This window comes from Odontesthes bonariensis, chromosome 10, assembly GCF_027942865.1.
Source record: "Odontesthes bonariensis isolate fOdoBon6 chromosome 10, fOdoBon6.hap1, whole genome shotgun sequence".
Lineage (NCBI taxonomy): Eukaryota > Metazoa > Chordata > Actinopteri > Atheriniformes > Atherinopsidae > Odontesthes > Odontesthes bonariensis.
In genome coordinates, this window is record NC_134515.1 from 34,980,150 (window position 1) to 35,003,187 (window position 23,038).

The 23,038-nt window shown below is 40.6% G+C and overlaps 1 protein-coding gene across 1 annotated transcript in view; it reads left to right on the plus strand.

Annotated features, from left to right (window-relative positions):
* The window catches only part of LOC142390035 (nucleolar protein 4-like), a 104,406-nt gene that overhangs the window by 33,967 nt on the left and 47,401 nt on the right, over positions 1-23,038 (plus strand). The window contains exon 2 of the mRNA XM_075475357.1: positions 6,203-6,356. Coding sequence (XP_075331472.1) covers positions 6,239-6,356 — 118 coding nt within the window. The 5' untranslated portion in view covers positions 6,203-6,238. The remainder of the gene's footprint in view (positions 1-6,202; positions 6,357-23,038) is intronic.

The window sequence follows — 23,038 nt, forward strand, 5'->3', positions numbered from 1 at the left end:
CCTTAATGGTAGAATGACGCAACAGCGCCCCCGGCTTTAAAGGTAGAAATGCGGCAATGCTTTCCCGGCCTAAATGGGTTAACCTTGGACACGGTGGCCTCAGCCCTGGCTGAATGGCATCACTCCTGCTGTCAGGCATGAGTGCAGGAGAGCCGAGCGCAGGTGGAAAAAGGACGAGCAGGTGCAGGTGTTCTTTGACATGTTGAAGGATCATTTCATCAGACTGTCTCAAGCCTTGTGATCTCTTGAGCACCATAAACTCTATGCTTAATGTGCCCCAGTCTCCCAGCTTGGAAGCCTCACCTGAAATGCGTGAGATCTTCTCCACTTCTTTGTTGATAAAGTAACAAGATCGCTCATCTCATATGACCCATCTATTTCACTCCCCTGCTCTGCCGTCTTCAGTCACTTTAATCCTGTGTCTCTCATCAGTAAAGAGATTATTGATGATCCTGCCCCCCCCTTTTAAAGACATTTTCACTTCCATAGGACCTACTGTCCTGGCTATTGTTAATAGCAGCCTAACCACTAGTGTGGTCCCAAGGGTTTTTAAACATTTTGTAGTGCAGCCACTGATTAAAATTTCTTCAAACTTCAGGCCAATCTCTAAACTCTTGTTTCCTTAAAAAATCCTGAGGAAAGTTGTCTTCATGTAACTACAAGCTTTTTTACACAGTAGTGGTATTCCTGAAGTGTTCCAGTCTGGGTTTAAAAACCATCACAGCACAGAATCTTCACTTTGAAAGGTTTTTAATTACATATTTTTGATATTGATTCTGGTAATTGTGTTGTGCCTGTGCTTTTAGACCTGACATCCATCGTTGTACGACTGTGTGAATGTGGTAGGAAGCACGTAGCTGTATAGACTGAGACGTGCTGTGTGAGTGAATGGGTGAATCTGGCATGCTTTGAGTGGTTAGCTAGATTAGAAAAGCGCTATACAAGTACAGTTCATTTACCATGTGTATTCTCAGACCCCTCCTTTTCTCACTTTACTTGCTCCCCTTGAATTCCAGTGTGAGAGAGTTTTTCTGGAAAAAGTGTCGTTCCACTGTTACACAGACGATTGTTAAATCAAACAGTATAATTCTCCTTCTGTCCAACCAGCCATCCAACTGTTAAAATCTCTAAATGACATCAAAGCATAGACGGTGTTAAACTTCTTGAGCTTAAAGCCTGGTTTATGGTCGGTGACGCAAGACGCAACGAAAGCCCTTGCGCGGTTGCAAGCCCCCCCTTGCGTGCTTGCGTGTGTCACCTCAATTTTCTAAACTTCACGCAAGACGCAAGACGCGAGCAGAGCTATAGAGTAGCCACTCTGGACGCGCGCACAAGCCACTATCTACATCACATCCGGCGGCGTGTTCATCTTCCGGTTTCATCCCCTAATAAAAGACCGCTGTTTTCAAACGCTGTTTTTGAATCGCCACGCAGCACACGCAACCGCCGGCAAAGCAAAATGAAGCATAAACGTCTCGAGCCATTAACGCAAGCGGGGTTGGGTTTTCATGGTTGCGGCCCAAAAACTATGGAACAGGTTGCCAATAAAACTAGGCAGGCCTCTTCACTACCTGTTTTTAATTGTTATTTAAAGAAAATCTGTTTTCCCCGGCATTCAACACAGCATGTGTTTCTGTTTTATGTTTATTGTGTCTTTTATTTATTTTAATTTATTTACATAATTATTTTAATGTGCAGCACTTTGGTCAACTATTCTTGTTTTTGAATGTGCTTTATAGATGACTTTGGGTTTGATTGGATTGGCTCTGATGTCATAAAGTGCTAAGATATGGATTTCAGAGCAGAATTTAAGACTCTTCTTGGGAAATCTTCAGTGGTCTTACAGAAGTAAATGATGACAGGAGCATATATTCCACCGGGGATTTTAACACGTGTCCTTTTTTTTGCTGTGAATTTTCCTGATTTGAAGAACAGTTCAGTGATGCAGTAACTTTGAAGCCTTTCTATTTAATGAGATAGCTCCCTGCAAAGCTTGGCTGCCTCCTGTTGTTGTCGGTGTGTGCAGTCACATTAGCCAGTTGCATGCCTGGCTGCTGTGTGAAGGCTGACTCAGTGGGATGAGTCCAGGGAAAGTCCTTGTCCAACAACCCTTTTTAATGGACAGATATGGGTCAGTGTTGCCTCATGGCCTCAATGCAGCAGCCACAGGTATATTTACAACTGTCTTTTTCGTATTTTAATTTAAACTAAATTTTCCTGAAAGGTTTCACCTTTTTATTAATTGTGCAGTGTAGACCAAGGTTCCATTTGGATTTAAAGAGCTAATAAACACTGATTTAGAGATTGAGCACAACTATTTTCCATAATGAATAAATGGACAAGCATTGTCTAATATGATAAAGGGACTTTACAGTTTAGTTGAGACTACTCATTTGTGTTTAACTCTTTAAGAGAGTGGAGGAAAATAATGTTTTTTGAAGGTTGATTTAGTCAGTCCATCCATCCATCCATCCATTTTCTATACCCGCTTAAAGGAGAACTGCGGTATTTTCAACATTAAGCCTCTTTTATGAGTCGTCTGCAATGTTTTAGAACCCCCCTCACCGCTTTTTTGATGTTTACTGCTGTCTCCGGTATTTGCCTAATTTTGATTCATCTCAACCTGCTTCAGAATGGCAAGTCATGTGCATGTAACAAAAAGGTCCGTAAAAGCACCATAAACGTCCGTTTTCAAAATCATCAACTCACCGGAGTGGTTACTGGTGTGCACTGGTAATCCATATCAAATTTCGTTGCGAAAAGTAGCTTCTGTCGTGTTTTATTTGACATTTTGTACTGGATGTTCGTTGATATTACTCCGCCACCGCTAAGAAAATAGTTTGAGCATGAACGAGCTGCCAAATAAAACACGACAGAAGCAACTTTTCACAACGAAATTTGATTTGGATTACCAGTGCACACCAGTAACCACTCCGGTGAGTTGATGATTTTGAAAACGGATGTTTATGGTGCTTTTACGGACCTTTTTGTACATGCACATGACTTGCCATTCTGAAGCAGGTTGAGATGAATCAAAATTAGGCAAATACCGGAGACAGGAGTAAAATTCAAAAAAGCATTGAGGGGGGTTCTAAAACATTGCAGTTGACTCATAAAAGAGGCTTAATGTTGAAAATACCGCTGTTCTTCTTTAATCCCTTGCTCAAGTCGCGGGGAGTCTGGAGCCTAACCCAGCAGTCATTGGGCGGGGTACACCCTGGACAGGTCGCCAGTCCATCACAGGGCCACACAGAGACAAACGAGACAAACAACCACACACACACTCAAACTCACTCCTAGGGACAATTTAGAGACACCAATGAACCTAACATGCATGTTTTTGGACAGTGGGAGGAAGCCGGAGTACCCGGAGAGAACCCACGCATACATGGGGAGAACATGCAAACTCCACACAAGAAGGCCCCAGCCGGGATTCGAACCAGGAACCCTTTTCTGAGGCAGCGGTGCTAACCGCCACACCACTATGCAACCAATGCAAATTACATGAAGTCCAAATTTATTATGGCCTTACCAACCAAGCCATCCCCTTTAAGAAAGTGGCATTGTGGATAGTGTGGTTGGGATGTAGCTGTTTTGGAATACAGGATGCAGCTATCCAGACAGAAGTCATTAAATTACTCATAATCAGTCAGATCGGCCCGTGTTTCAGAATATCTGTTATCTAAATAATGTTTACTGTGTTCAGTGTTTCAGAAGTGAAGTGAAGTGAGACTCAGACAGTGCCAATGGTGTATTACACACCTAAAATACAATGCTGACAGGCATTTACCAGTACCGTAGATGTGCCTAGTTGCCAAATGTTAGCATGTTGTATAAGAGTTTTAAGGTAAAAACAGGTCGTGGAGGAATAACCTTAGTACAAAAACTTAATCCAATACTTGAAACAGCACTCTCCTGCTGAACATGTCCAATTTGACAAAGCTGACAAAGACAAGGTGGCTAAAATTGTAGCGCAAGCGTATTCAAAGGGAAACACAAGTTAATGAAAATAATAATGCCAAATGTACATAATGTCATATGAGAAATTAAATGGGGGGGAAAAAAGAGAGGAAAGTGAGGAAAGGTGTGATAGATGAGGCCACCCAGCAGTCTGGGCCTATAGCAGCTTAACTATGGGATGTTTCAGGATCACCTGAGCCATCCCTAACTATAAGCTTTATCAAAAAGGAAAGTTTTAAGCCTGGTCTTAAAAGTGGAAAGGTTGTCTGCTTCCCGGACATTTACTGGCAGCTTATTCCACAAGAGAGGGGCCTGATAACTGAAGGCTCTGCCTCCCATTCTACTTTTAGAAACTCTGGAAACCTCAAGTAAACCTGCAGTCTGAGAGCGAAGTGCTCTGTTAGGAAAATATCTTACAATGAGATCTTTAAGATATGATGGAGCTCAGTCATTAAGAGCTTTATATGTGAGGAGAAGAATCTTAAATTCTATTCTGAATTTAACAGGGAGCCAATGAAGAGAAGCTAAAACTGGAGAAATATGATCTCTGCTGTTAGTTCTCATCAGAACTCTGGCTGCAGCATTTTGGATTAACTGAAGGCTTTTCAGAGAATGTGGGACAGCCCATTAATAAAGAATTACAGTAGTCCAATCTTGAAGTAACAAATGCATGAATTAGTTTTTCTGCATCACTCTGAGACAAGATGTTCCTGAGTTTAACAATATTACGAAGATGAAAGAAGGCAGTCCTAGAAACCTGTTTTATATGCGAGTCAAATGATAAATTCTGGTCAAAAATAACTCCAAGGTTCCTCACTGTAGAACTAGAAGCCAAGGAAATACCATCTAGAGTAACTGTATAACTAGATAATTTCTCCCTGAAGCGCTCATGTCCAAAGATAACGACTTCAGTTTGTCTGAATTTAGCAGCAGAAAGTTCTGAGTCATCCAGGTCTTTATGTCTTTAAGACGAGCTTGTAGTCTGACCAACCTATTGGGTTCATCTGGTTTCATAGATAAGTACAGCAGCAGTACAACAGTATCATCAGCATAGCAGTGGAAATTTACGCCATGCTGACTAATAATGTAACCTTATGGAAGCATGTATAAAGTGAAAAGAATCGGTCTGAGCACAGAACCCTGAGGAACTCCATGACTTACTCTGGTGTGTGAGGAAGATTCTTCATTTACAAGAACAGGCGACTGTAAATACAAACACATTTTAATTTTAATCTTGTGTCTTAATTTTGTGTTCTATTCTTCATCCATTAGCTCTTGCTTTATTTTGTTCATATTGTATGGCAAGTTGGACCCCTCACTGAAAATTTAGCAGGAAGTCTTTCTGTCATTGGTTCTCTGGTCAGATAGACTTTTACCTTGACTTTTGTCTTTGCAGGTACATAATCTAAATGTTCTAAACCCAACTTTAGTGGCAATTTTCTGATATAAACGCCCTGCTTTGGGTTCCCTCAGGAAGTGTTGCTTGTCATTTCTAACATTCTCACAAGAGAAGATTTTAGTGAAAGAAAGGCTGCTCAGACTTGAGTGGTAAACATCTCAGTGTGATGCTTTGCTATCAGCGAGGTTACACACTGAGCAGCAGTTGGCATGTTGGGTTTGATTTGTCTGCCTGCTATTTAGGTGACCCGTACTTCATATTTTCTCTGATCTTTGAGTTAAACTGGGGGAGCAACAATCGTGGCTGCCTCCACGTAGGCCTTCACTGAAAAAACATTAAAAAAAAGAGGTTGAAATTTAAAAGTGGATAAACAGGTTATTAATGAAAAAGTTTGGATTTCATTGGTTCCTGTTTGTTTATTTTGTCTTCCTAATAAACTTTACATATTGATACTTGAAAAAAGAATCCTGCTTAGATAATTTTGTCTTTCAATAATGCTTCATAATGCATTTGTTTTTTGGCAATTTTCAGGAATTTTGATTCCTGCCATAAGATGTTTTACACACATCCTGAATTATGTTAAGAGCACAAACTGTCTTTAAAACAGTGGAGAATAATTGAAAGAGATTTTTCCAATAAATGTCACATTTATTTGTCATTCATCTGACAAAGTGTCAGATATTTCGCATGTTCAGTTTCACGTACACCATTGAATCTTAAGCACTTGTAACTCTACACTTATGATAGTTTAATACTTCAGGATCATTATGTACTTTTGCATGTCAAAGAGCAAAAAAGAAAGTTTAACCTATAAAAATGTTGCGTGTCTTTTTTTCTGGTCAGGATGACAGTTCACTGAGCAGCAACGAGGAGGTGGACATGAGCGAGCCCACGTGGCTAGCAGCTGATCTGGGAGCAGTTTCAGACCTGAGCCCTCCAAGCCGTGGAGAGAGAATGCGCCACAGTCCCCAGAACACACTCAGCAAGGAGGACGATGGTAAGAACCACAAAACAGACTTGTTTTGTTTCTGGATATTAGAAATGACTTTTTAAGCTAGTAGATGACAAAAAGGTTTTGAACCTATAATTGACGAAACACATCTTGGATGAGAGATCCTTTTTATGAAATGAGAGGGGAAAGTTAACAGGGGCGTGGTAAAAGCACTAAGATTATTATTTCCATGCAGTTATACACCAATGAAAATAAAGTCCTGAATATTGTGTTGCAATTTTTTTTTCAGTTGTTACACACCGGAACCGAATTTTCTAAGTATTTTTAGTCTTGTTTAATGTGTGCTATATATCTGTAGGTAATATCATGTCATTCTTAAGCATTACTTCAGCTTTCAAAATGATTTCTTTCCACTTATCGATCTCCAGAAAGCATCAGAAACTTCCATGAGGAGTTTAATTCTGGAGGAAACTATGACAAAGCAAATCCAGTCTGAATTGCAGGGTGTCTCACTTCAGGATCCAAATATTTAGTCATTTTCTCTTGAAGTTATTTCTCTCCTTGTAATATTCTGTATGGCTTCATAACAACTGTTTCTCTTTGTATGTTTATCCTATTACCCGTCTTTGTCTGGACCCACAATGGTTGTATTTTTTTTGTTGTGTGGCACCACTGTGTTTTCTCTCTCTCTGGGCTGAACAGAACTGCATGGTGAGGAACACTCACTTTGAACACAGACAGTTTTTTTCTTAGGCAGCAGGTATATGGCGTTTACTTCGACTGTAAAAAGTGAGCGGTGTGTAGATCTGTGTGTATGCCTGTGTGGGCATAATTGTGCTATAGTAGATTTGAAATGGACCTGCACTGTGTCTGTGTAAGCGTTCTATGTGTGTGAGGTCTGTTCGTGTTGAGTTGATGGTTCACTGCCAGTCAGTGGTAAGGTAAGTGCTCCAACTGATCTCCGTAGCAATCTTTCTTGCTGCATTTCCTCAATGCTTCTCAGACCAAGTTTATTTGTGTCGCACATTTCATACTTAAATATGTATGTACTTAAGCATAATGCAATTCAAAATGCTTTGATTTATTTGCTGAGGAAATGCAAAGAGCGGGGTAGAAGAAGATAGGGAGGCAAAGCGCCTGGTAGTTGATTGTAGCGCTATTGGTGGAGAAGACCAGTTAAAGTAAAAGTTCTGAGGGATTAGAGATGACATAAGGTTGTGTGTGTGTGTGTGTGTGTGTGTGAAAGTGCAGTAAGGCCTTGTCATTAAAATGTCAGAGTGCTGCCTTCACTTCTTGTAGAAGCCAGCAGAGGGTTGCAGGTGTCAAAAGGTCCCAAATTTCATGGCAACTGTGAGGGAGTGTTGAAGTGCCTTTCCTGCCCACAATAAAAAAAAATAAAGGACATTTATTCAATTTCTTTTTTAATTTATCTCTTGAATGAAACTATTTCATTTTGTCTTCTGATTTTCTGTTTTCTTTTTCTATTCAAATGAGTGTTAGAGCCACATGTGATCCCACTTAAGTTCAGGTTAAGCTGTGCGTTAGACAGGATGTCTGACAGCAGTCCTGCTCACAGATTCCACTATTGCTATGAGACTTTTATGAAACCTATGCAGCATTCTTTAAAGTCCAATTTGAAATCATTTTCCTTCCCCTGCTCTTCTACTGAAACTTTTAAGCACCATGGGGAACTGTTTGCAGAGGCAGCACTCGCTCTTTCCTCTGACAAGGAAATGGTGGAGCAGCTGCACCGTTAGTTTGAAACATGCAGCCAAAGAGCTTGTGGTTGATCTGACTCCCAGAGTTATTGTTAGGTGGGTGTTTTTTTTGTTTGTGTTTTTTTTACCAGCAAGCTGTCAAGGCATTTAACTGGAATAGGCAGCTCATTTCAGCACAGCAGATGGTCCACATACACATGAATGTGCCCATGGCCTGTTCAGAAGCAGTAAATCTCTTTTAAGAGCTTCTGATCACCTCCTCACTCTTGCTGTTTTCTACTCCACTCAACTTAACAGTGACAACTGAGGTGAAAGCCCTTTTGACTTGATAAGACTGACAGTTTGTAACTTGTGGCTGACATATTAGTCCAGGAAAAATCTGTGTTAAAAGTTACACAAAGCAGCCACTGGCCTCACAGTTTTGTCTCACCAGCAGGTTGATGGATTTTCCCAGAAATTCTTTGAAACTGAACAAATTGAATAAAAAGTGTCTTCCAACTTTCAGAGGCTCTTAACAAAGCACATACCTCCAGACAAATTGAGCCTTGGAAATTTCTCGATTCTAAGATGCATCGTAATATACAATTTTGCATTAAAACAATGACGAAACATAATCAGAAGTTTGCAGGCTACACAAAATTTAAATTGTTGATTTGTAATTCTTTTTCCAAAGTCAGCGGTCAGCTAAGTATGAAAGATGTAAACGTGCATTTTTAAATGTATCAAATTAATAACAGGCTAATCATAATCTAATTGTTAGGCAAGTTAAGATTCAAGCTCTACGGAATGGAAAAAAAAGCACTGAAAGGTCTTTGAGATGGTAAAGAGTTTCAATATGTTTGTAATAAATTTGGGCTCATTCAGACAAAAGAAGAGCTGACATACTTGAAAACGGTTCAGTTATGTTTAAAAATGCATGATATTTGATTATTTCTGTGGCAATCAATGGTAAATGGCAAGGACAATCTGTATTGCTTATCAGCTTTTGGCCAAATTATTATTTTTCACATTAGTGTCAGTATTGGTCCAGAATTCCCCAATCGGTGCATCCTACTTTGTGCTGTCATTTAGATGTTGAATTGATCTAAATATCTACCATAGAGTGATAAGATGAATGGTATTCTTGAAAATCTTCTCTTACGATACATGGTTTTCCAGAAGCTACAGCATGTGCCCTGGGACAAACCAGTGCACTGCAGTAAAGTTCATTTCAATCCAAACTTTCTTTATTGATTTTTGCATAGAACAAACAGGATCTTGACACTTATAATAAACAGTGGTTCAAGAATGGGTTAATAGATCCAGTTCTCCCATAACCATACCCGCCCTGTCCCACCCACCCTGAACTATCATGCATTCAATCCACTCACTCATCACAGACATGAATAAGATACAAATTATACACAAGCAAATACTAAGTAAATAGACATACTAATAATAATAAAGAGAGAGAAAAAAAGGAAGAAGAGGATATATACGTTTAGAGAGAGGAGAAAAGAAAGATAAATAAATAAATAAAAGAAATAGGGAAATTAAAGAAAATAAATAAATCAATTACAAGTAAATAAATCAATTAAAATAAGAAAATATAAATATAAAAATAAAGTTGGTTTCTGCAACAATAGTCAGAGAGTCAATGTATGTAAGGAAGGGCTGCCACATCTTGTAGAAGCTGCTTGTGGAGCCTTTTAAGGAGAACCAAATCTTCTCTAGTCTAATGCACTGTAATACATCCTGAATCCATTTATTATGAGTCGGGGGGGGGGGGCAAGAGTGAGACCATTTTAAAAGGATGAGTCTTCGGGCAAGTAGGGTGGTGAATGCAACAATTTTTCGTGTGGGCTTGGGCACCTTGCATGAAGAGAACAATCCAAAGAGGGCAGTGAGGGGTTCAGAACAATATGATCTGGCCTGTGACTTCACTAATTGTTTCAATTATTGTCGTCCAAAATTCAGTAAAGTTAATTTAGACCAAAGTTGTCTCTGAGAATTATTCAGCTAGTGCTACAGTATCCAACCTTGTACAGAACTATTAGTGGCCAGCGAGCAAGAGAATTCTTTCATGACACGTGTAGTCTGTACCTTTCTGAGAGGGCTGTCTGCATGTGGCCATGTGCAAGAAAATGCATACTAGTGATCACTCCATGCCTCTCCATGTTTATTTTGCTCCAAGGGGCCCATGCTCTTGAAAAATGGCCTCTTCACTGCCTCTTATTTCCTGCCAGCGAGCATCCTCTTATCCCCTTATCTCCCAGAAGCTCCAGCTAGACAGTCACCCCAGTTTCCCTGGGCGCTTCTGACCTCACCCGCTTGAGATGGTCCTGTCAACTGTAGAGCAGAGCTGAGTGCCTGAACTTTTTTCCCGGAGCCTCCTCTTCTGTAGAACTACTCCTGAAGGGTGCTTGTCAGTAGCTTAAGTAGACATCTTGGATCCTGGACAAAGAAGAGAACAACATTCCTGCATGTGTTGCTTTTCCTGTCTGCATTTCTTGTTCATCATTTACTAGGCTACCCTTCAGTGTTCTGAAAGGATGTACAGAATTGATACAGAACATTAAAGATCATGTTGCATTTTGCGGTAACTCAATCAAAAATGTACTACATGCTTTTTCATCTTGGATGCAAACTATCCATCCATCCATCCTTCCATTTTCTATACCCGCTTAATCCGTCGGTCGGGTCACGGGGGGTCTGGAGCCTATCCCAGCAGTCATCGGGCCAGAGGCGGGGTACACCCTGGGCAGGTTGCCAGTCCATCACAGGGCCTAGATGCAAACTAATATTATAGAATTATGTAGAATGCTTCACTGTTTCAAGAGATAGATACACTGTTTGTATTGTCCCTGATGTGCAACAAGTCAGATATTTTTTATTACATGAAAAACTATGTTATTATCTCTGAAAGGTGCATACAGCTAATCCCAAATAAGATGATTAGTGATTATGGATATCCACACAGTGTATAAGTAATAAATATATGCCTTCGCCATCTTTTTTGTTACAAAGAGGAAAAATGGACCTCATTTAATGTGAGTGAAAAAGAATCCCAACTCAATCTTTGTAAAATACAGTTTTTTTTTAAGACAGACGGCTCATGATTATTATTATTATTGACTCACCATGACCCTTATGTCTCTGAATCTCATGCCCTAGCATGTAGTGTTTATGTTGACCCTCAGAAAAATGTAAGATATTCGTCCTCCCCCGCATTGTGGGCAGTATCACAAAGATTTAAGAGATATTCTGGTTTGTTTGCAATTACATTTTCTGGAGAAGCTACAACAAATGTGGGCAGCTGTGACTCAGTCAGGGTGATTATCTACCAATCAGAAAATTGCAGGAAAGTTGACCTCTGTTTCTTTTTGAAACCAAATCTTCCCTGTCACTATATTTCTTTCAAAATATATATCAATTTTTTACTTTGTGCATTGACGAGAACCCTTTAATACTGAGGTAAATTATTCTTTGCCAGAGAGACCTCTTTGAGAATTCTGCATCTTCCTCCTGTCATTCATCAAAAAGTTGTAACAAGACATGTTTGGTCATTTTCTTTTTCTGTTCTTTGATCAATTTAGAATGGATAAAAGGAAAAATAGGTTTCCTTTTTTTTTTCTTAGATTCTTTTGTTTGTTTTTAAGTTGCTTAACAAGTGGATAATTGTCACTCATTTTAATTGTAAGTAGGTAATCTTTGGGGCATTGCTTCAGAATTGTTCTCCCTATCTCTAAGGGAGAGCCCAGACACCCTGCAGAGGAAACTCATTTCGGCCGCTTGTATTCACGATCTCGTTCTTTCGGTCACTACCCACAGCTCGTGACCATAGGTGAGGGTAGGAACATAGATTGACCGGTAAATCGAGAGCTTGGCCTTCTGGCTCAGCTCCTTCTTCACCACGACGGGCCGGTGCAGAGCCCGCATCACTGCAGACGCCGCACCGATCCGCCTGTCAATCTCCTGCTCCATTCGTCCCTCACTCGTGAACAAGACCCTGAGATACTTAAACTCCTCCACTTGGGGAAGGGTCTCATAATCCCCCCTCCACCAAACTTTACACTTGGCACAATGCAGTCAGACAAGTACCGTTCCCCTGGCAACCACCAAACCCTGACTCCTCCATCAGATTACCAGATGGAGAAGCCTGATTGGTCACTCCAGAGAAGGTGTCTCCACTGCTCTAGAGTCTAGTGGCGGCATGCTTTACACCGCTGCATCCAACGCTTTGCATTGCACTTGGTGATGTATGGCTTGGATGCAGTTGCCCTGGAAACCCATTCCATGAAGCTCTCTGTGCACTGTTCTTGAGCTAATCTAAAGGCCACATGAAGGTTGGAGGTCTGTAGTGATTGACTCTGCAGAAAGTTGGCGACCTCTGCGCACTATGAGCCTCAGCATCCTCTGACCCCGCTCTGTCATTTTACGTGGCCCACCACTTCCTGGCTGAGCTGCTGTCGTTCCCAATCGCTTCCACTTTGTTATAATACCACTGACAGTCGGTGGCCGCTCAACCCACCACGCCACCGACCGCCCCATGTACAGAGGCTGCAGTCCTTGCTGCGGCTGGCCCCGGTTTGAGTCCCGCACCGAGCGGCCCTTTGCTGCATGTCTCCCCCCTCTCTCTGCCCCTTGCATTACTGTCTCTCTCCAACTGTCCTATGATTAAAGGCATAAAAAGCCCCTCAAAAAAATTAGAAAAATAAAATAATAATAATAATAATACCACTGACAGCTGACTGTGGAATATTTAGTAGTGAGGAAATTTCACCACTGGACTTTTTGCACAGGTGGCATCCTATCATGGTACCACGCTGGAATTCACTGAGCTATATATGTGTGTGTGTGTGTATATATATATATATATATATATATATATATATATATATATATACACACACATGTACAATTGCTGTATGAGTGTCTTTGTGAATGAGTGACTGAGAAGCTTTGTAAAAAGCTTAAACCTAAACATGGTTTGAAATTGTATATATATCTACTCAAGGACACTAAATGTTTTTACATTTTTGCTAAATGTATACACACACATGTACACAAATCTATGTTTACACAGTCAAGTCTGACACCTAAGCAGTGGTGCTGTTGGCCACGGCCTGCATGTGGGGAAACAAACGAGCAAAGGGACAGTGAATTGGGAGAGGGTTTGAACTGCGGGAAGGATCAGGGGATAGAGGTCAGGCAGTCAGCAGAGTCAGAAAGAGAGGAGAGCATTAGATTAAATCCTGTCTTTTCCTCTTACGTTAGCACTGGAGATTCCTCTAAATGTGACAAAAAAAACTCTCATGAATCCATGAGAGGTGGTAAAAACATTTCTGGATTGCATGTAGGCAGCTTAATATTAATATGGAATCCATTAATGACAGACAGCTTCTCTCCACAGGATTTATGTCCAGCGTCAAAGTTCAGCGCTAATGCAGAAAGCAGTTTGCTTTTTATTTAGAAGGATGGAAATTTAACATTTAAATGTTGGGATGTCAGACTTTCATCCAGGAAACCAGGGTTTTCCTCCAGCAGTTAAAGTTGATATTTTCACTGTTCACTCATACTCATATTGATTTTATTATACATTTCTACCATTGTTGATTATCTTTCCCCAACATTGATCCTACTGTATGTGACATGCATAGATATTATTAAATGAAATAATCTTTGAAAAAGGACTTCTTCAAACCTGACATTTTTTTACTTAGACTTGTCACTTCATCTCTTTATTAAATCCCAACAGCAGCTATGTAAAACCCAAACAGAGTTTGCACTAGGTGAGCACATCTAACCCTTTGTTTTGTGCACTCATTCAGCACAACACCTCATGCATTAATTTCATTCTCTGGAGATTTTGACCTTCCCACTTTTTGTATCTACTACTCTTCCAATTTTTTGTCAACTTTTAAATTAAAATTTATTCATTCAATAATTAATTCCCCCAACAGAAAGCTCTCCCTCGTTCTGGACTAACATTCTGAACATTGGTTAACACATCTGTATGAAAGAGTTTGTGATGAAGTTATAGTGTGATGAAGGGCTGGAATACTAATCCCTGCTTTATTTCTTTATAATGCATATTTCATTGTTTCGCTAATATCAAAGGAAGAACGAAATTGCAAAACAATTGCTATCTACTATTGGTTATTGGCCAAGTTATTATTTTTAACATTGGTATCGATATCAACCCACAATTTCACGATCGGTGCATCCCAAATATTTTTTCATTTGAGTAGACTTTATAATTCCTAAATAAATTCTCAAGCTGATATATGCTTATTATTTGCCTTTTTGTTAATCCATCCATACATCCATTTTCTAATCCCACTAAATTCAACTATGGGGGCTGGAGCCTATCCCAGCTGTCATTGGGCAAGAGATAGGGTGCACGCTGGACAGGTACGAGACACTCAGTCCTCGGGACAATTTAGAGATATGCATGCTTTTGGACGGTGGGAGGAAGCCGGAGTACCAGGCCAGAGTACCGGGCCAGAGTACAGGGCCAGAGTACCGGGCCAGAGTACCGGGCCAGAGTACCGGGCCAGAGTACCGGGCCAGAGTACCCGGCCAGAGTACCAGGCCAGAGTTCCAAGCCAGAGTACCAGGGCAGAGTTTCAGGCCAGAGTTCCAGGCCAGAGTTCCAGGCCAGAGTACCAGGCCAGAGTACCAGGCCAGAGTACCAGGCCAGAGTTCCAGGCCAGAGTACCCGGCCAGAGTTCCAGGCCAGAGTTCCAGGCCAGAGTTCCAGGCCAGAGTTCCAGGCCAGAGTTCCAGGCCAGAGTACCAGGCCAGAGTACCAGGCCAGAGTTCCAGGCCAGAGTACCCGGCCAGAGTTCCAGGCCAGAGTACCAGGCCAGAGTACCAGGCCAGAGTACCCGGCCAGAGTACCCGGCCAGAGTACCAGGCCAGAGTACCCGGCCAGAGTACCCGGCCAGAGTACCCGGCCAGAGTACCAGGCCAGAGTACCAGGCCAGAGTACCAGGCCAGAGTACCAGGCCAGAGTACCAGGCCAGAGTTCCAGGCCAGAGTACCCGGCCAGAGTACCCGGCCAGAGTACCCGGCCAGAGTACCCGGCCAGAGTACCCGGCCAGAGTACCAGGCCAGAGTACCAGGCCAGAGTACCAGGCCAGAGTTCCAGGCCAGAGTACCAGGCCAGAGTACCAGGCCAGAGTACCAGGCCAGAGTACCAGGCCAGAGTACCAGGCCAGAGTACCAGGCCAGAGTACCAGGCATACACGGGTAGAACATGCAAACTCCGGACCCTGGAACCCTCTTGCTGTGAGGCGCCGGTGCTAACCATCATGCAGCCCTTTCTTGTTAATTAATAAACCTTTTTTCTATGTTGTATCCAAATAAGACCACCAGGTTGCCTCAATGGTGACTTGGGAACACAACCATTTCAATGTCCCTCTTTGATGTCATTATGAACGCTCACTCAGTAAAATTCTAATAACTTGTAATGAAAGCTTGCATGTTTATAAAGCCTTGCAAAAACTATAAATGGCATTTCATGATCTAAGTCCAACTCATTTCCATCACTTTTCACAAACCATACCTGTCATAGTGATAGTGTTTTCATCATGATAAATAAGTTCACTGTTTATATGAATTGTATTAATCGCCAATATTAACATTTAGGGATGTTCAGCTAGCATTTCAGACTCATCCCATCTTAGCTGTCCCATTTTACTTATCAACAGTTGAGTACAGCACTGACAAAGATGCATGACTTGCCTCAATATAAAAAATGTATTATCACCAGTCTGTGAGAGGTGTAAAAAGAAAAACTCTTATTAAACTGACAATGGCAGAACTGTTAGACATTCGGTTAAAAGCATTGGTATGGTAATTTACATAAAAGGTTGTATTTCTGTCAGAACCACTCTAGTCAAAAAATACGAGACGAAGACAGAGATAAATTCAGAAGCTTTATTTCTGAATGCATACAATTTGTGTTTGGCGGTATGGCTCTGTTCGGAGGAAGTTCCCGACTTCCCATGAGCTCCATGGAAGCCAGACAGGGAACAGCAGCATCCTCAGGTGGAGTGCCTTCCATTTGCTGTAAAGGCAACAACCCCCTAGAACAGAGCAAGCAAAAATGACAACATATGACATGGTTTAGCAATGAGAAGTCGGTGGAGCAGGGGAGGTGGTGGGTGCAGCAGAAGCAAAAAAGAGCAGTGACAGCAAAACAAATTTGGTAGTTTAAATGAAGCGCCCCACATGCCAGCAGCCAATTGCGAGCTGCAGCTGATTACCATAAGCGCAGTTGATTTGTGAACAGCCATAGGGGTTGGGTCGGCGTCAGCCAATAGGCGCGTTGACTACGTGGCCTGCCAGAACTAACGCGTCGCTCCATTTATACAGTGTGTGTTATAGATATTTCTCATTTGACAGTGTTAAGCATTATTGCTGAAGCGTGCAGGGTATTTGCTTTATGTGCCCAGATGTTTGTGTTTGTGTGTTTACATATTTGATATGTTCAATGCATAAGGCTGTATCATATCTGATCTCATCTGTCTGCTTATAAGTAAGTGCACATTGATAATAGGATTATTCCTCTTACGATCCTAAAAGCATGTCATAAACCTAAAAAAGATACTTTATAAGTGTGGGGATCGCACACTTATAAAGTCCCCATCAGTTGGTCTCCTATCAGGTTTTGTGTCCCCATCATGATATATAAACATGCACACATACACACACTCCCACATTACTGTGTATAGTTGTGTACATTTCATACTTTACAAATGTTTCTCCACTGTGTGATTACACATTCCACTGGTAAGAGCAGTTACCCAGCTGACTACTTACCTCTTGCCTGCCTTTAATGAAGCTGCATATGACTCAAACTTCTACACCCTTTCCACAAGCATACGACAAAACTCAATAAGCTTTTAAAATCAGCGGGAACATGGCCTTCTGCATATCAAATGCTCTCCATAGTGGTGCAACAATAAAGAATAAGTAAACCAGACTTACTGAGCTTGTACACAATTGCATGTTACTGTGTACATGCTGTGTGATGCAGAGCATTTTGTGGAAATGGCTCGATGGAGCTTGCAGTCGCTGCAATTTTCTTAACCCATTATTATCACTCTTGCACTCTCAGCCTGAAAGAAGTCCAGGTCACTTAGATTCTGGGAAGCACAGACAATACTATTAATACAGCAGGAACCATGCTGATAAAAGTTGAATATTTTTACTCCAAATAATTCTGTATCATCAATGCAACACGAAAAAAACGCAGCCAAAGAATTGACTTTGGCCTGTAGACGTTCATAGGGATTTGTAGGAATAAAGACACAATCATGGAAATAATATGCACCATGAGATGGTCAACTAATAGCGAACAGAAGTTTGTCATTAATTCACTTTACTGTCTGACAATATCTATTATTTTGTCCTCTTAATTAACCTGATGTGACAAAAGCAAAAAGCGAAATGACCAGTTCTGCTTCCTGTCTTTTTTCTTTGTATGATGCCAAAGTGTGGACACTGTTTCTTTGTAACCACACCCACATGTCCCCCACCCAGGTCAACAAACCTTGTAGGTGTGTCTGTTTTAGCCTTTTTATGTGCGTACATGTGTCTGTTTAGCGTGATTTGGGGACCTTGAGATTGTTGGTGTGTTTTTATTGTTTTATGGTTTGGGCGGTTGAGAATGTCCAAAGGTTTGCTCCATAAAATGTGTCCCCACCTGAATTTTGTACTCTATGCTTGTTGACCTGCCCCATAAGTGACATATATATACCTGAAGGACCACCTCGATCTCCAGTAATAGGATTGATTAATTATACGTATATATGTGTGTATATATATATATATATATGTAATTAAAAAATTTATCAATGAAGAACCAAAATTTTGTACAATTTTAATACAAAACAGATTTCCCTCATGAAATATAGTAAAATGATAATTATTAAATGGTTTATAATTAAAGCAAGGATTACCCAAAATGACTTCATCCCAAATCATCCCAAATTGGGACATTATTTTGTTGCAGAAGCATACATTATAAAGATATGTAAACAATTAAAGTAAAAAACAAGCAAATAGAATAGAATAAAATAAAAATAGTGAATAAACATTAGCTATATATTCTATATATGCTAAATAGAATTGAGTTGGAGAATAAATAAAAGCCAACAATATTTACCTGTATTCTAATCTCATGGAAACATTTATGTGTGAAAGAGTGAGTGTGCCTGTGTGTGACCTGATGCATGTCAAGTGCACACGAGAAAGAAGACTCTTTCTGATCAGAGTTCTTTTAAAGTGCCAGATTAGAAAAAGAAGACTGTTCATTTTAGATTCATTACAAAATTTACACTCAACGTTAACTTAATTCCCTGCAAAGGTCAGCTGCCAGTGCCTCTGTGTTACTGCAGATGCTAAGATATTTTTACTTGTTAGTGGTGCTTACTTTGCAGACAGTGAATTTCACGCTGGCTTTCGTTCTCTTTACGTCAGAGAAGTTCTGTGATCACACAGTGATTAGAGCAGAAGACCCATTCAAAGTTTCAGGAGCAAAAGAGCTGAGCAGATCCTCATTCCAAGCAAGGGGTTCAGGAGAAGAGGTGGATTCCCTTTCTCCTGGGAATGAGTGCCAAGAAGTGGCTGCAGGAAAGATGAAACTGTTGACTTTCAGAGTGAAAGTCCTATTTAACTCACAAAAAAAACAAAACACATAGACACCAATAACCATCCACACTCACACTCACTCCTAGGGACAATTTAGTCACCAGTCAACCTAACATGCCTGTTTTTGAGTGGTCGGAGGAAGCCGGAGTACCCGGAGAGAACCTGCAACATACACTGGGAGAACATGAAAACTCCACACAGAAAGACCCCTGCTGGGATTCAAACCAGAAACCTTCTTGCATCTCATTTCAGCTGTGCAATATCTTGTGCCCTTTTCACATAGTGGCATTTTCAAGCCATACAGTCTAGTTTATGTCCATGAAATACTCTCTCTGTTTAGCACTGTTGCTCCCATTTTATACCTTAATCATTTTTCCAATAACTTGGAAGTTTTTTGTTTGCAAAACAGAATAAAAAGTACAAAGTCAAGGACAAGCTGTCACCCCAATACAAAGATGAGACATTCATCTTTTGAAAGAGGATGTAAAATACTAAGGTCCTCCTTCTACTCTTTGGCTGTGTTCGAAACCGCCTACTTCTCCTACTATTCCTACTAGTCATACTTTTTTAAGTTCCCGGATGTACACTAGATGCATACTATATTCGCCGAAATGTTGAGTATTTATCATGAGGTTACTTGTCACACTCAAACTACCCAAGATGCAACGTAACGTGACGTCGCCCATCGCCATTTGAACGGTCAAATTCCGTTAACGGGACGAGAGCAGTCAAAACGGCATAACCGGAAGTGTGTTGCTCACTGCGGCTAGCTTTAGCGCCGAATTCGTGGGAACAAAATTGTAAATAGCCGGTATTTTGTCAGATTTTCAACACCTTGGGGGTCTAAATGACTACTTTCTCGCCTGAAAATGTTTCAAATGCTGCTAAAGTTATATATTTACAGAGTTTAGAGCTTAAGCGAAATCAGCTTTTCAGGCCAGCTGATTTCGGCTCGGGCAGGAGTGAAGTGCACTGTGTGTAAACGCTCTGCATGCTGTCTGATCGATGAGTATGCCGTTTTCAAGTATGTAGTATGTAGTAGGCGGTTTCGAACACAGCCTTAGTTTTCATTCGTATTCACTTTCTCATTCATAGACACTGTTTTTCCCAAAGTCAGGGGACTTTACATTTACCTCGCTAATTTCCTTGAGCTTTGCCCTCATGTAAATCATAGCTACTTATACGCTTACCCCAAACCCTTATACTAACTTCAACCTAAACCATATCTTTCCCTAATCTGAAATTTCAGATATGCATACTGTGGTGGGGGGGTTGTTTTTATTTCTTATTAAATTAAGAGAACCCGCTTGGGTCAACTACACTAACCTATAATCAGACCGATGTGAAGAGCACATTAACATTCCTATAGTCTTCATTTCCATTTTCCACTATGTTCACTATCACTAGGTTCTCCATCATGTGAATTTGTGTTGTATGTTTTCCGTCCTTTAAGATGCGACAACTTCTGTCATAGCACCTTATTCTGCTGACAGAATGCTGTAGAATTAGCACTCTCAATAAACATACTGTTGTTAACAGTTGGTTTATTGACTCTTTTGGATGGAAACATGCATACATTCCCACTTTATTTAGCCAATTTTTGTGAAAATTCAGTTACAATGTACAATAAATCATGACAGGAGACCCGTCTCTTTTTGGATAAAATAAAATTTCAAACAACAACATGAGCACAAAAAACAGGCTTGCTTCTTATGGCCGTTCACCTGTGAACTCACAGGGGCAGTTTGTTTTATGGACAGCAGTCCTTGGCCTTGTCTATTGAAGACAGATAGGTGGGAGGTACGGAACACTGTAACCTTGGCATTGTGTGTGTGTGTGTGTGGTTGTAGCCCTCCTTATAAAACAACATGTCATGTTGTCTATTTTAGGTTTAAAGTAACAGGAATTGAACTAATATTGTGATTTCACTTATATTTTCAAGTGTTTAATAAAACTAAATGATGTTTTACTATGAATATGTTATTTTATGTGTTTCTCCACACATTGTGAAAAAAAGGTAAAACTACAACAAAAACTTCCCATACATGAAATCAGACAGGAGATTATTATGTCAGCGCTGTATTTTGAGATGATTTTGAAAATTAATTTTGTGAATCCTTCATTGCGTATTTTGATACACTTTGAGAGCAGCTGTGGGAAACCCATACAGGCCTAAATCTGTCAACATTATTCTTTTAAATATGTCATGTGTTTGTGGCACAGTAATAAAAAGAAGTGGACACGCAGTTAACAAATACCTGAGGTGAGTTATTATAGCCTGTCAGGCTTTTCAGCAAGGTCATAAAGTTGAACAAAATCTGGTTTTAGATGGCAGATGGAGATGTATCTTGTCTATGTGTGGGTGGATGTAAAGGATGGAGTATGTCTCCAAATCCTGTTCTCTTGCAGACAAACTTTTTGAATGTTTTGACTGGTTTCCTGCTATTTGTGTTGGTAATGTTTTTTTGTAAATGAAGGTGAAGGAAGTGTGTCTGGCGTTTCTGATGAATACCGTCTTTGCTTTTGCATTGACAAAATGAGCAGCCAGTTCACATCCAACACAACTACTGTGAAATATCTTAATGCCTATGAGCACATCAGTTTAGAATAAAAAAATATGTTTCATATTATGTCTTGTTATTTTCCATACAATGTACTCTGTAACCCCCACATGGTTGTCAAGGAAACATTTCTTTTGCTCCATACTCCTTTAGATCAGAATCATCTGTAATTATTCAGGTTCAGGTAAAGTATGCTTTTTTTCCAAGGCTGATTTTAGATAGTTATTTTGTGTTGATGATTTATACTCTATATTTGAATTATAAAGATGCTTGGAAAAACTTCTGAAGCAGTATCTAGATCAACAATTCTTAATGTTTTTACTTTAAGCTGTGCTACTCCAGGAAAGATGATGTCAGAAACACACACACAGTCGCACAAATATAGTTCTCGGAGTGTTGGGAGTGTCAAAAAGAGAAAAGATTTTGGGGTTGTAAGTATGTATTGGCCTCTTGTGGAAACATTAATGTTGGATCTATTTCCTCTAAGGAAATAGAGGTACATTTAGGGATATATGTGGTTTTAGCTGCAGATACAGGTCTTGTGGAGGGAATTATCAGTTATTACTGGACTCCTTGGGAGAGAGATTAAGGAACCATGGGTGATGCATATGACAGAGACAGCCACTGCATCATAAGTCAGAGCTAACATTGAAAGTTGTCTGTTTCTGTATTGCTGGTCCTGTAGGATGTCTGAATATGTGTGTGTGGGAGTGCTGTATAGAGCAAGGTCAAGGAGAAGAGCACCTCTATAGTCTGGGTTTTTGTATTCCTCAAGTAGACCATGTATATGTTACTGTGTGAGTGGGAGGTAGGCAGGGAGAGAAGGTAGGGAGGGGCTCCCAGCATTATCTTTCACCTCTCAAGGCCATAGACAAAGCCGCAAAATATACGCATGCACACTGCACCAAGTGTCTGAAAGCTGTGGGATAAAGGAGAGACACAGATGTAGAGGGAAGACCGAGTCAATGGGTAGTAGGAGGAGGGCACGATGGAGTGGGAACAAAAAGGTGTGAGGAAAAGTGATGAGATGAATGGAGGCTGGAAGCAAAAACAAGCAGAGGAAAGGGATATGAAAGAAGAATACATGAGACCGATCACATTTAGAGGTAGACAAGGAAACACGGTTCATGGCTAATTCACCGATTTGATGTTGTCCTTCTTTTTCTTTTCTATTAATCCATCCATTTTCCATACCTGCTTAATCCAACTCAGGCTGGAGCCGTCATTGGGCGAGAGGCAGGGTACACCCTGGAGAGCCCGTCGGTCCATCACAGGGCCACGCAGAGCCAAACCAGCCAAATGACCACCAACACTCACTCTCACTTCTAGGGACAATTTAGAGTCTCCAATGAATGTAACATGCATGGTTTTGGGCGGTGGGAGAAAGCCGGAGTACCAGGAGAGAACCCACGCACACACGGGGAGAACATGCAAACTCCACACAAGAAGGCCCCAGCCGGGATTCGAACCAGGAACCCTCTTGTTGTGAGGCGACAGTGCTAACCGCCACAGCACTGTGCATTTTTTTTCTATTGATCACTTAGTAAATTAAGATTTAAAAATGACATAGAAATATTACAAACACTTAGAACTCAAAAGTGATATATTCAAAATGCTAGTTTTGTTCGACAAAAACTTAAAAAAGACAATAATACAACAAATAAATATATTTATTACATTTATCAATATATATCACAAATAAATGCAACAAACCCTCTTATGTGACAGGTACTGAACTTAAGTGAAAGGAATTAAACAGATGATAGAGAATTTCTAGTTTCAGGAAAAACATTTAGAGGAAGGTGCT